This window comes from Salmo trutta, unplaced genomic scaffold (genome assembly GCF_901001165.1).
Source record: "Salmo trutta unplaced genomic scaffold, fSalTru1.1, whole genome shotgun sequence".
In the NCBI taxonomy this organism is placed as follows: Eukaryota; Metazoa; Chordata; class Actinopteri; order Salmoniformes; family Salmonidae; genus Salmo; species Salmo trutta.
Window position 1 is genome coordinate 1,340,082 of NW_021822992.1, and position 15,262 is coordinate 1,355,343.

At 45.5% G+C, this 15,262-nt stretch overlaps 2 protein-coding genes across 4 annotated transcripts in view; one reads left to right on the forward strand and one right to left on the reverse strand.

The window, feature by feature from the left end:
* Positions 1 to 15,262, reverse strand: part of LOC115187885 (CUB and sushi domain-containing protein 3-like) — a 1,475,978-nt gene that overhangs the window by 1,197,698 nt on the left and 263,018 nt on the right.
* The window catches only part of LOC115187873 (exostosin-1a), a 103,467-nt gene that overhangs the window by 61,854 nt on the left and 26,351 nt on the right, over positions 1 to 15,262 (forward strand). For all 3 annotated transcript variants that reach the window (XM_029746908.1, XM_029746910.1, XM_029746909.1), the window contains exon 2: positions 12,512 to 12,605. In XM_029746908.1, coding sequence (XP_029602768.1) covers positions 12,512 to 12,605 — 94 coding nt within the window. The remainder of the gene's footprint in view (positions 1 to 12,511; positions 12,606 to 15,262) is intronic.

Sequence of the window (15,262 nt, forward strand, 5' to 3'; positions counted from 1 at the left end):
TAACCACCCTGTCATTAGGAGAACAGAGACTCTCTATAACCACCCTGTCATTAGGAGAACAGAGACTCTCTATAACCACCCTGTCATTAGGAGAACAGAGACTCTCTATAACCACCCTGTCATTAGGAGAACAGAGACTCTCTATAACCACCCTGTCATAGGACAGACTCTAACCACCCTGTCATTAGGAGAACAGAGACTCTATAACCACCCTGTCATTAGGAGAACAGAGACTCTCTATAACCACCCTGTCATTAGGAGAACAGAGACTCTCTATAACCACCCTGTCATTAGGAGAACAGAGACTCTATAACCACCCTGTCATTAGGAGAACAGAGACTCTCTATAACCACCCTGTCATTAGGAGAACAGAGACTCTCTATAACCACCCTGTCATTAGGAGAACAGAGACTCTCTATAACCACCCTGTCATTAGGAGAACAGATACTCTATAACCACCCTGTCATTAGGAGAACAGAGACTCTCTATAACCACCCTGTCATTAGGAGAACAGAGACTCTCTATAACCACCCTGTCATTAGGAGAACAGAGACTCTCTATAACCACCCTGTCATTAGGAGAACAGAGACTCTATAACCACCCTGTCATTAGGAGAACAGAGACTCTATAACCACCCTGTCATTAGGAGAACAGAGACTCTCTATAACCACCCTGTCATTAGGAGAACAGAGACTCTCTATAACCACCCTGTCATTAGGAGAACAGAGACTCTCTATAACCACCCCTGTCATTAGGAGAACAGAGACTCTCTATAACCACCCTGTCATTAGGAGAACAGAGACTCTCTATAACCACCCTGTCATTAGGAGAACAGAGACTCTCTATAACCACCCTGTCATTAGGAGAACAGAGACTCTCTATAACCACCCTGTCATTAGGAGAACAGAGACTCTCTATAACCACCCTGTCATTAGGAGAACAGAGACTCTCTATAACCACCCTGTCATTAGGAGAACAGAGACTCTCTATAACCACCCTGTCATTAGGAGAACAGAGACTCTCTATAACCACCCTGTCATTAGGAGAACAGAGACTCTCTATAACCACCCTGTCATTAGGAGAACAGAGACTTTATAACCACCCTGTATTCTTCCCCTGGAGAGTGTCTAGGCCTAAACCAATCAGAGACAATCAGATGTGTTATCAGCCTTGTATGATAAATTAGTATTTTCAGAGACGACTCGATGATTTATCGGGTGACTGGTTGACAACCTGCTGACAGTCTATTGACAGTTTCTCTGCATGGAAGAACTTCTACATTTGATAAACAGAACATGTCATTTGATGTGACTCTGGGGATTCTGTCTGTGAACTTATTCAGACGGAAGAAAATCAATATTGTGCATCAGAGGTGGCAGCTGGGGGGTTGTTCGTTTCCGTCTTTACCTGAAAACATCTCAGGTGGGGAACACATGCTTCAATGTACATTTTTAAGTACATTCACTCGACTGGTTATTATGCCTTCTAATGAAAGATTTTGTTTTACTATTCTTGTATGCAGTTGTACTTTACTGTAAATCAAAACATGTTTAGGTATTTGTGATTTGGCCTAAGTGTTGCCATAACTCAAAGCTATAGGACTGATTTATACATTACATTTGACATTTGAGTAATTTAGCAGAGGCTCTTATCCATAGTGACTTCCTGTTAGTCCATTCATCTCCAGATAGCTAGGTCAGACTACCACATAGTGACTTCCTGTTAGTCCATTCATCTCCAGATAGCTAGGTCAGACTACCACATAGTGACTTCCTGTTAGTCCATTCATCTCCAGATAGCTAGGTCAGACTACCACATAGTGACTTCCTGTTAGTCCATTCATCTCCAGATAGCTAGGTGAGACTACCACATAGTGACTTCCTGTTAGTCCATTCATCTCCAGATAGCTAGGTCAGACTACCACATAATGACTTCCTGTTAGTCCATTCATCTTCAGATAGCTAGGTCAGACTACCACATAGTGACTTCCTGTTAGTCCATTCATCTCCAGATAGCTAGGTCAGACTACCACATAATGACTTCCTGTTAGTCCATTCATCTCCAGATAGCTAGGTCAGACTACCACATAGTGACTTCCTGTTAGTCCATTCATCTCCAGATAGCTAGGTCAGACTACCACATAATGACTTCCTGTTAGTCCATTCATCTCCAGATAGCTAGGTCAGACTACCACATAGTGACTTCCTGTTAGTCCATTCATCTCCAGATAGCTAGGTCAGACTACCACATAATGACTTCCTGTTAGTCCATTCATCTCCAGATAGCTATGTCAGACTACCACATAGTGACTTCCTGTTAGTCCATTCATCTCCAGATAGCTAGGTCAGACTACCACATAATGACTTCCTGTTAGTCCATTCATCTCCAGATAGCTAGGTCAGACTACCACATAGTGACTTCCTGCTAGTCCATTCATCTCCAGATAGCTAGGTCAGACTACCACATAATGACTTCCTGTTAGTCCATTCATCTCCAGATAGCTAGGTCAGACTACCACATAGTGACTTCCTGTTAGTCCATTCATCTCCAGATAGCTAGGTCAGACTACCACATAGTGACTTCCTGTTAGTCCATTCATCTCCAGATAGCTAGGTCAGACTATACATCACTCATCTATACATTACCGTTCTCATGATGCCGTATGTATGGCCTCATCTATACATTATCGTTCTCATGATGGCGTATGTATGGCCTCATCTATACATTATCGTTCTCATGATGGCGTATGTATGGCCTCATCTATACATTACCGTTCTCATGATGATGTATGGCCTCATCTATACATTACCGTTCTCATGATGGCGTACGTATGGCCTCATCTATACATTATCGTTCTCATGATGGCGTATGTATGGCCTCATCTATACATTACCGTTCTCATGATGATGTGTATATGGCCTCATCTATACATTACCGTTCTCATGATGATGTGTATATGGCCTCATTTATACATTACCGTTCTCATGATGCCGTACGTATGGCCTCATCTATACATTACCGTTCTCATGATGGCGTACGTATGGCCTCATCTATACATTACCGTTCTCATGATGCCGTATGTATGGCCTCATCTATACATTACCGTTCTCATGATGCCGTATGTATGGCCTCATCTATACATTACCGTTCTCATGATGACGTGTGGCCTCATCTATACATTACCGTTCTCATGATGATGTATGGCCTCATCTATACATTACCGTTCTCATGATGATGTATGGCCTCATCTATACATTACCGTTCTCATGATGATGTATGGCCTCATCTATACATTACCGTTCTCATGATGATGCCGTATGTATGGCCTCATCTATACATTACCGTTCTCATGATGGTGTATATGGCCTCATTTATACATTACCGTTCTCTTGATGACATATGGACTCATCTATACATTACCGTTCTCATGATGCCGTATGGCCTCATTTATACATTACTGTTCTCTTGATGATGTATGGCCTCATCTATACATTACCGTTCTCATGATGACACACGTATGGCCTCATCTATACATTACCCTGCGTCAGACCAGATGTTAGCATGTGTCCGTGGGACAGGATAGGTGGGGACGTACAGTGCATGTAGTCCTCGTGTTGATGGTAGAGATCTGAGATGTCCTCTGATCTGTTAGAGCCACAGAGAAGGGCAATATGCAGCTGGTTCTAGAACCATCTAGCCCTGACAGCTCAGTAGCAGTGATGATCATACAGTACCCATCATACTCTGCCTTTTAAGCCAACGTTTGGATAATGAGTGCGATGTGATAAACAGCATGGGATTCTCCCTGCCAGGGCCAGGAATGGCTCTCTGTTTCATGTATCTAAATCAAATCTAATGTATTTATAAAGCCCTTCTTACATCAGCTGATATCTCAAAGTGCTGTACAGAAACCCAGCCTAAAACCCCCCAAACAGCAAGCAATGCAGGTGTAGAAGCACGGTGGCTAGGAAAAACTCCCTAGAAAGGCCAAAACCTAGGAAGAAACCTAGAGAGGAACCAGGCTCTGAGGGGTGGCCAGTCCTCTTCTGGCTGTGCCGGGTGGAGATTATAACAGAACATGGCCAAGATGTTCAAACGTTCATAGACGACCAGCAGGGTCAGATAATAATAATCACAGTAGTTGTCGAGGGTGCTGTATACATAGGTCTAGCTCTCTCTTGGCTTGACTAGAGATCTCCAGGCTAGGTACCGCTTCCTCAGGGTCTATACATGCTCTAGGTCTAGCTCTCTCTTGGCTTGACTAGAGATCTTCAGGCTAGGTACCGCTTCCTCAGGGCCTATACATGCTCTAATACATAGGTCTAGCTCTCTCTTGGCTTGACTAGCGATCTCCAGGCTAGGTACCGCTTCCTCAGGGTCTAATTACACAATAATTATCACAGTACAGATTGTCCCACATCTGTCAAATGTCACTCTCTGCTTCCCGTAGTTTCTACTCGTCTGATTTATGGTAAAAGGTGATTCAACTCAGACTCGTCATGTGAACAAAGTAACAGCGTGTTTCTCAGTGTTTCTAAGGCAACTAGTAAACACAACAGGCTAGCTAGATAAACAGGACATTGTTGGGCTGTGTGAACATAACTGTGTTATTACTACACGGCTGGGAAGACATCTCTGGACTAGTCTTGTCTATCAGTTTACTGGGTTCATATACGAGAACTCATCAATCTATCTCCTACCTATTAGTTTACTGGGTTCATATACGAGAACTCATCAATCTATCAGCTTACTGGGTTCATACACTAGAACTCATCAATCTATCAGCTTACTGGGTTCATAGACTAGAACTCATCAATCTATCAGCTTACTGGGTTCATAGACTAGAACTCATCAATCTATCAGCTTACTGGGTTCATAGACTAGAACTCATCAATCTATCAGTTTACTGGGTTCATAGACTAGAACTCATCAATCTATCAGCTTACTGGGTTCATACACGAGAACTCATCAGCTTACTGGGTTCATAGACTAGAACTCATCAATCTATCAGCTTACTGGGTTCATAGACTAGAACTCATCAATCTATCAGTTTACTGGGTTCATAGACTAGAACTCATCAATCTATCAGCTTACTGGGTTCATACACGAGAACTCATCAGCTTACTGGGTTCATAGACTAGAACTCATCAATCTATCAGCTTACTGGGTTCATACACTAGAACTCATCAATCTATCAGTTTACTGGGTTCATACACTAGAACTCATCAATCTATCAGTTTACTGGGTTCATACACTAGAACTCATCAATCTATCAGCTTACTGGGTTCATACACGAGAACTCATCAATCTATCAGTTTACTGGGTTCAATGTGTGTAATTGTCCCGCTGAAGAATACATCTCTATCCCAGGTTTAGGTTTTCAGAAGACTGAGGTGGGTTTTCCTTTTTACCTGGGCTTTGCTCCTTTCATATTTATTTCAATCCCGACAAACTCCCCAGTCCCTGCCGGTGACAAGCATACCCATAACATGATGCTGCCACCACAATACATACCCATTACATGGTGCTGCCACCACAATACATACCCATAACATGATGCTGCCACCACAATACATACCCATAACATGATGCTGCCACCACAATACATACCCATGACATGATGCTGCCGCCACAGTACACACCCATAGCATGATGCTGCCGCCACAGTACATACCCATAGCATGATGCTGCCACCACAATACATACCCATAACATGATGCTGCCACCACAGTACATACCCATAGCATGATGCTGCCACCACAATACATACCCATAACATGATGCTGCCACCACAATACATACCCATAACATGATGCTGCCACCACAGTACACACCCATAACATGATGCTGCCACCACAGTACATACCCATAGCATGATGCTGCCACCACAGTACACACCCATAACATGATGCTGCCACCACAGTACATACCCATAGCATGATGCTGCCACCACAGTACACACCCATAACATGATGCTGCCACCACAGTACATACCCATAGCATGATGCTGCTACCACAATACATACCCATAACATGATGCTGCCACCACAGTACACACCCATAACATGATGCTGCCACCACAGTACACACCCATAACATGATGCTGCCACCACAGTACATACCCGTAACATGATGCTGCCACCACAATACACACCCGTAGCATGATGCTGCCACCACAATACATACCCATAACATGATGCTGCCACCACAATACGTACCCATAACATGATGCTGCCACCACAATACATACCCATAACATGATGCTGCCACCACAATACATACCCATAACATGATGCTGCCACCACAATACATACCCATAACATGATGCTGCCACCACAGTACATACCCATAACATGATGCTGCCACCACAATACACACCCGTAGCATGATGCTGCCACCACAATACATACCCATAACATGATGCTGCCACCACAATACGTACCCATAACATGATGCTGCCACCACAATACATACCCATAACATGATGCTGCCACCACAATACATACCCATAACATGATGCTGCCACCACAGTACATACCCATAACATGATGCTGCCACCACAATACATACCCATAATATGATGCTGCCACCACAGTACATACCCATAATATGATGCTGCCACCACAGTACATACCCATAATATGATGCTGCCACCACAGTACATACCCATAACATGATGCTGCCACCACAGTACATACCCATAACATGATGCTGCCACCACAGTACATACCCGTAACATGATGCTGCCACCACAATACATACCCATGACATGATGCTGCCACCACAGTACATACCCATAACATGATGCTGCCACCACGATACATACCCGTAACACGATGCTGCCACCACAGTACATACCCATAACACGATGCTGCCACCACAATACATACCCATAACATGATGCTGCCACCACAATACATACCCATAACATGATGCTGCCACCACAATACATACCCATAACATGATGCTGCCACCACAATACATACCCATAACATGATGCTGCCACCACAGTACATACCCATAACATGATGCTGCCACCACAATACATACCCATAATATGATGCTGCCACCACAATACATACCCATAACATGATGCTGCCACCACAGTACTTGACAATGCAGAGGGTTTCACTCTGTGTTGTGTTACGTTGGAGTTGACACAACCCTGTCGTTTTTAACGTAGGCCGTGTTTTTATTTATTTAACCTTTATTTAACTGGGCAAGTTAGTGTCACGGTTGTTATAAGGAGCGTCCCAAGATGCAGCGTGTTCGTAGTTCCACGTAATTATTAAAAGTGAAACTGAATTCAATACACTGAAATACTTGAAAATACAAAACAACAAACCGTGACGCAGAGAGGACAACACACTACTCAAAAGACAATAACCCACAAACCACAATGAGAAAAACCCCTACTTAAATATGATCTCTAATCAGAGGCAAATGAGGATCAGCTGCCTCCAATTAGAGATCAACCCCAAACAATCCAACATAGAAATAGAAAACTAGAATTTAAACATAGAACTAGAAAACATAGATCAGCCCAAAAACACCCCCTGTCACGCCCTGCCCTACTCTACTATAGAAAATGACATCTTACTAGGGTCAGGATGTGACAGTCAGTTACAATGATGGCCTACCAAAAGGCAAAAGGCCTCCTGCGGGGGACGGGGGCCTGGAATTAAAAATACAAATAAATAAAATATAAATATAGGACATAACACACATCCCGACAAGAGAGACAACACAACACTACATAAAGAGAGACAACACAACACTACATAAAGAGAGACAACACAACACTACATAGAGAGAGACAACACAACACTACATAGAGAGAGACAACACAACACTACATAGAGAGAGACTAGACAACTCTACATAAAGAGAGACGACACAACACTACATAAAGAGAGACGACACAACACTACATAAAGAGAGACCTAAGACAACACTACATAGAGAGAGACAACACAACACTACATAGAGAGAGACAACACAACACTACATAAAGAGAGACAACACAACGCTACATAAAGAGAGACAACACAACACTACATAAAGAGAGACCTAAGACAACACTACATAGAGAGAGACAACACAACACTACATAAAGAGAGACAACACAACACTACATACAGAGAGACCTAACACTACACTACATAAAGAGAGACGACACAACACTACATAAAGAGAGACAACACAACACTACATAAAGAGAGACAACACAACACTACATAAAGAGAGACACCACTACATAGAGAGAGACAACACAACACTACATAGAGAGAGACACCACTACATAAAGAGAGACAACACAACACTACATAAAGAGAGACACCACTACATAGCGAGAGACAACACAACACTACATAGAGAGAGACGCCACTACATAGAGAGAGACAACACAACACTACATAGAGAGAGACAACACAACACTACATAAAGAGAGATAACACAACACTACATAAAGAGAGACACCACTACATAGAGAGAGACAACACAACACTACATAGAGAGAGACAACACAACACTACATAAAGAGAGACCTAACACAACACTACATAAAGAGAGACAACACTACATAAAGAGAGACAACACTACATAAAGAGAGACAACACAACACTACATAAAGAGAGACCTAAGACAACAACATAGCAAGGCAGTGACACATGACAACACAGCATGGTAGCAACATAGCATGGTAGCAACACAACATGGTAGCAACACAGCATGGTAGCAACACAGCATGGTAGCAACACAACATGGTAGCAACACAGCATGGTAGCAACACAACATGGTAGCAACACAACATGGTAGCAACACAGCATGGTAGAAACACAGCATGGTAGAACCACAGCATGGTAGCAACACAGCATGGTAGAAACACAACATGGTAGCAACACAGCATGGTAGAACCACAGCATGGTAGCAACACAGCATGGTAGCAACACAACGTAACAGCAACATGGAAGCAGCCCAAAACATGGTACAAACATTATTAGGCAAAAAAAGTGAATGTCTTTGGCCATGTTGTCTTGAAGTGTTACTTATCAGCCTTGTTGCAAACAGAATGGATGATTTTGGAGTGGATTATTCAGCACGTGCTTCCTGCTATTCACTCGGTCATACAGGCCAGTAATGTGGAGTGGACGCTAGCGACTGAGTGTGTGAAAGGTGAGCAGTCAGCGCAGGTGGGCAGATCAAGTGTTTCAGCAGTCTGATGGCTTCTAGATAGAAACTGTCTCTGAGCCTGTTGGTATCAGACCTGACGGACAGTGCGCTGTAATCCACAGGTCATGTCAAGGTCAACCAGACGTGGGGTCATGTGTCAGAGCTGTGGAATGTCCTCCTCCTCATTTCCCAGACACCTCAAGCCCTCGCAGTTTCAATACAATCTACAACATCTGAAGCTTTGTAGATGTGTGCTTCTCAAACAGGGTGAATTCAGGCTGCTCAGTGGATCCAGGGTGGATTCAGGCTGCTCAGTGATCCAGGGTGGATTCAGGCTGCTCAGTGATCCAGGGTGGATTCAGGCTGCTCAGTGGATCCAGGGTGGATTCAGGCTGCTCAGTGATCCAGGGTGGATTCAGGCTGCTCAGTGATCCAGGGTGAATTCAGGCTGCTCAGTGATCCAGGGTGGATTCAGGCTGCTCAGTGATCCAGGGTGAATTCAGGCTGCTCAGTGGATCCAGGGTGAATTCAGGCTGCTCAGTGATCCAGGGTGAATTCAGGCTGCTCAGTGATCCAGGGTGGATTCAGGCTGCTCAGTGGATCCAGGGTGGATTCAGGCTGCTCCAGGATGGATAGAGGGTGAATTCAGGCTGCTCACTGATCCAGGGTGGATTCAGGCTGCTCAGTGATCCAGGGTGAATTCAGGCTGCTCAGTGATCCAGGGTGGATTCAGGCTGCTCAGTGATCCAGGGTGGATTCAGGCTGCTCAGTGATCCAGGGTGGATTCAGGCTGCTCAGTGATCCAGGGTGGATTCAGGCTGCTCAGTGATCCAGGGTGGATTCAGGCTGCTCAGTGATCCAGGGTGGATTCAGGCTGCTCAGTGATCCAGGGTGGATTCAGGCTGCTCCAGGATGGATAGAGGGATTCAGGTAGACCCCTGGACTGGGCTGCTGATGAGGGCTATTCATAGCAGATCTGCCCCAGACTCACACATCAGCACATACACGGCCCGACGCAGGAATTCCAAGCATCTCCTTAATCCAAGTGCTGACTGACCTGTAGATTGGAGAGAAGAGGAGGTGCTGACTGACCTGTAGATTGGAGGGAAGAGGAGGTGCTGACTGACCTGTAGATTGGAGGGAAGAGGAGGTGCTGACTGACCTGTAGATTGGAGGGAAGAGGAGGTGCTGACTGACCTGTAGATTGGAGGGAAGAGGAGGTGCTGACTGACTTGTAGATTGGAGGGAAGAGGAGGTGCTGACTGACCTGTAGATTGGAGGGAAGAGGAGGTGCTGACTGACCTGTAGATTGGAGGGAAGAGGAGGTGCTGACTGACCTGTAGATTGGAGGGAAGAGGAGGTGCTGACTGACCTGTAGATTGGAGGGAAGAGGAGGTGCTGACTGACCTGTAGATTGGAGAGAAGAGGAGGTGCTGACTGACCTGTAGATTGGAGGGAAGAGGAGGTGCTGACTGACCTGTAGATTGGAGGGAAGAGGAGGTGCTGACTGACCTGTAGATTGGAGGGAAGAGGAGGTGCTGACTGACCTGTAGATTGGAGAGAAGAGGAGGTGCTGACTGACCTGTAGATTGGAGGGAAGAGGAGGTGCTGACTGACCTGTAGATTGGAGGGAAGAGGAGGTGCTGACTGACCTGTAGATTGGAGGGAAGAGGAGGTGCTGACTGACCTGTAGATTGGAGGGAAGAGGAGGTGCTGACTGACTTGTAGATTGGAGGGAAGAGGAGGTGCTGACTGACCTGTAGATTGGAGAGAAGAGGAGGTGCTGACTGACCTGTAGATTGGAGGGAAGAGGAGGTGCTGACTGACCTGTAGATTGGAGGGAAGAGGAGGTGCTGACTGACCTGTAGATTGGAGGGAAGAGGAGGTGCTGACTGACCTGTAGATTGGAGGGAAGAGGAGGTGCTGACTGACCTGTAGATTGGAGGGAAGAGGAGGTGCTGACTGACCTGTAGATTGGAGAGAAGAGGAGGTGCTGACTGACCTGTAGATTGGAGGGAAGAGGAGGTGCTGACTGACCTGTAGATTGGAGGGAAGAGGAGGTGCTGACTGACCTGTAGATTGGAGAGAAGAGGAGGTGCTGACTGACCAGTAGATTGGAGAGAAGAGGAGGTGCTGACTGACCTGTAGATTGGAGGGAAGAGGAGGTGCTGACTGACCTGTAGATTGGAGGGAAGAGGAGGTGCTGACTGACCTGTAGATTGGAGAGAAGAGGAGGTGCTGACTGACCTGTAGATTGGAGGGAAGAGGAGGTGCTGACTGACCTGTAGATTGGAGGGAAGAGGAGGTGCTGACTGACCTGTAGATTGGAGAGAAGAGGAGGTGCTGACTGACCAGTAGATTGGAGAGAAGAGGAGGGATAAAAGTGTTTGAGAGGGCGGAGTTATATATATTTTAGGGCTCTGAGATTAAAGCATGTCATTTCCAGGAATCAGGTACCATCTGTGGTGGAGTATAAAAGCTGTGTGTTCGTCCTCTGGTTTAAGGGGTCTGCGTGCTTCCCAGCCCAAAACAGTTCCGAAGAATTAGTGAATATATTATGACAGATTTTTGTTTGTTTTGGACTTCGGGTAAGGGTTTCCCCCCCCAGCTGTTCGGGCATACGTTTTTTTTTCTAAAGGCCAGCCGAAGTTCACGCCCCTTTTGTCCGTGATTGGTCAACTAGAGGGATTCTTCAATCAAATCGTTGTTGTTATTCAACGAGAAACGATTCGTTTTCACACAAATGTTTTCATTGAGAAATACTGCCCCAAACATCTTAGATGTAAAACTAACATCTCCTCGACAAAAAAAATCAAGAAATGTCATTTATTTTGATGTTATCTTAGATTTAATTCTGTCTACTGACTACGGCATCTCAAAATGGACAAACAGCACAATTTTTTTTTCTAGTTTTTTCAAGCAAAGGTCTTTTCAGGGAGTATGGGAGCACACTAGTTTGGTTCACCTAGCCGACTTCGTCTGGATGCCAACCGAACTGAAGCATACTGAAGCCTTTAATAACCACTGGGTCATTCACTGTGTAATCAACTCTTGTCCTGTCATAGCTCAAAGCTAACCCAGATAGAGACATGTGAACCCTCCCTGTCCAGCCCTGGATGCTGGAGATCTCCCCAGCTATAACCCTGTCCTACGTCTGTCTGTTCCTCCAATCCTCTGTGGTCCTTTGTGGCTCAGTTTGTAAGAGCTTGGTGTTGGCCAAAGTCTTGGTTTTAATTCCCGCTGGGGCCAATCTATGTTGTTAAGTCACTGTTGATATGTGCCTACTAAATGCCATGTCATATTCATGTGTAACTCTGTCTGTCTGTTCTGTCTTCAGACATGATTACAGAGAGATGCTTCACAACTCGACCTTCTGCCTGGTTCCCAGGGGACGACGTCTGGGATCCTTTCGCTTCCTGGAAGCACTGCAGGTACACACACACACACACACACACACACACACACACACACACACACACACACACACACACACAGACACACACACACACACACACACACACACACACACACACACACACACACACACACCACGTACATACACACACACCACGTACATACACACACACACACACACACACACACACACACACACACACACACACACACACACACACACACACACACACCACGTACATACGCACACACCACGTACATACACACACACACACACACCACGTACATACACACACACACACACACACACACACACACACACACACACCACGTACACACACCACGTACATACACACACACACACACACACACACACACACACACACACACACACACCACGTACACACACCACGTACATACACACACACACACACACACACACACACACACACACACACACACACACACACACACACCACGTACACACACACACACACAAACCACGTACACACACACACACACACCACGTACACACACACACACACACACACACACCACGTACACACACACACACACACACACACACCACGTACACACACACACACCACGTACACACACCACGTACATACACACACACACACACACACACACACACACACACACCACGTACATACACACACACCACCACGTACATACACACACACACACACACACACACACACACACACACACACACACACACACACACACACACACACACACCACGTACACACACACACACACACACACCACGTACACACACCACGTACACACACACACACACATACACACACCACGTACACACACACCACGTACACACACGTAGACACACCACGTACATACACACACACACACCACGTACATACACACACACACACACACACACACACTACATTTGCACTAGGTGTGTATAAGCCATTGACTTTCAAGCTGTTTTCATTTGATAGTGTCCTGGATTTTTGTTAAATGAAATAGCCATGTTTGGCCTCTCGTTCATTCTGCTGGTCCCACTAACAGCCAGTACAGTACAGCTTCTGCCAGAGAGGGAGAGAGCAGCCTTCCTCTGTGTCTGTCACGTCCTGACCATAGAAAGCTTTTATTTTCTATGGTAGAGTAGGTCAGGGCGTGACAGGGGGTTTTGTCTAGTTTATTTATGTCTATGTTGGTTCTAGTTTCTTTTTTCTATGTTTTTTTGGGGGGATGATCTCCAATCATCGTTGTCTCTAATTGGGGATCATATTTAAGTTGTTGTTTTTCCCACTAGGTTTTGTGGGAGATTATTTTGAGTTAGTGTATGTTCACCTCTTCGTCACGGTTTGTTGTTTTGTTTAATAAGTTTATTTGTATGTCTTGCATAGTTTCACAGTTATAATAAAAATGTGGAACGATACACACGCTGCGCCTTGGTCCCATTCTTCAGACAGCCGTGACAATGTCTCTGTCCCGACGCCAGAGGCTTCCATTCTCATCCTGCGTTATTAACTAGTGGAACTCAGCAGGGCTGCTGATTAGACAGAGAGAAACTGACTGTCCTGAACAACCAGGACCGCTCCCTGACTGCTACTGTACTGGGAACCCCATGTAGATCACCATCTACTGTCCTGGACAACCAGGACCGCTCCCTGAGGGATCAGATGACTGCTACTGTACTGGGAACCCCATGTAGATCACCATCTACTGTCCTGGACAACCAGGACCGCTCCCTGAGGGATCAGATGACTGCTACTGTACTGGGAACCCCATGTAGATCACCATCTACTGTCCTGGACAACCAGGACCGCTCCCTGAGGGATCAGATGACTGCTACTGTACTGGGAACCCCATGTAGATCACCATCTACTGTCCTGGACAACCAGGACCGCTCCCTGAGGGATCAGATGACTGCTACTGTACTGGGAACCCCATGTAGATCACCATCTACTGTCCTGGACAACCAGGACCGCTCCCTGAGGGATCAGATGACTGCTACTGTACTGGGAACCCCATGTAGATCACCATCTACTGTCCCCATCTACTGTCCCCATATAGATCACCATCTACTGTCCCCATGTAGATCAGCATCTACTGTCCTCATATAGATCACCATCTACTGTCCCCATATAGATCACCATCTACTGTCCCCATATAGATCACCATCTACTGTCCCCATATAGATCACCATCTACTGTCCCCATATAGATCACCATCTACTGTCCCCATCTACTGTCCCCATATAGATCACCATCTACTGTCCCCATATAGATCACCATCTACTGTCCCCATATAGATCACCATCTACTGTCTCCATATAGATCACCATCTACTGTCCCCATCTACTGTCTCCATCTACTGTCCCCATATAGATCACCATCTACTGTCCCCATATAGATCACCATCTACTGTCCCCATCTAGATCACCATCTACTGTCCCCATATAGATCACCATCTACTGTCCCCATATAGATCACCATCTACTGTCCCCATCTAGATCACCATCTACTGTCCCCATATAGATCACCATCTACTGTCCCCATATAGATCACCATCTACTGTCCCCATATAGATCACCATCTACTGTCCCCATATAGATCACCATCTACTGTCCCCATCTACTGTCCCCATATACAGAACCAGTCAACAGTTTGGACACTCCTAC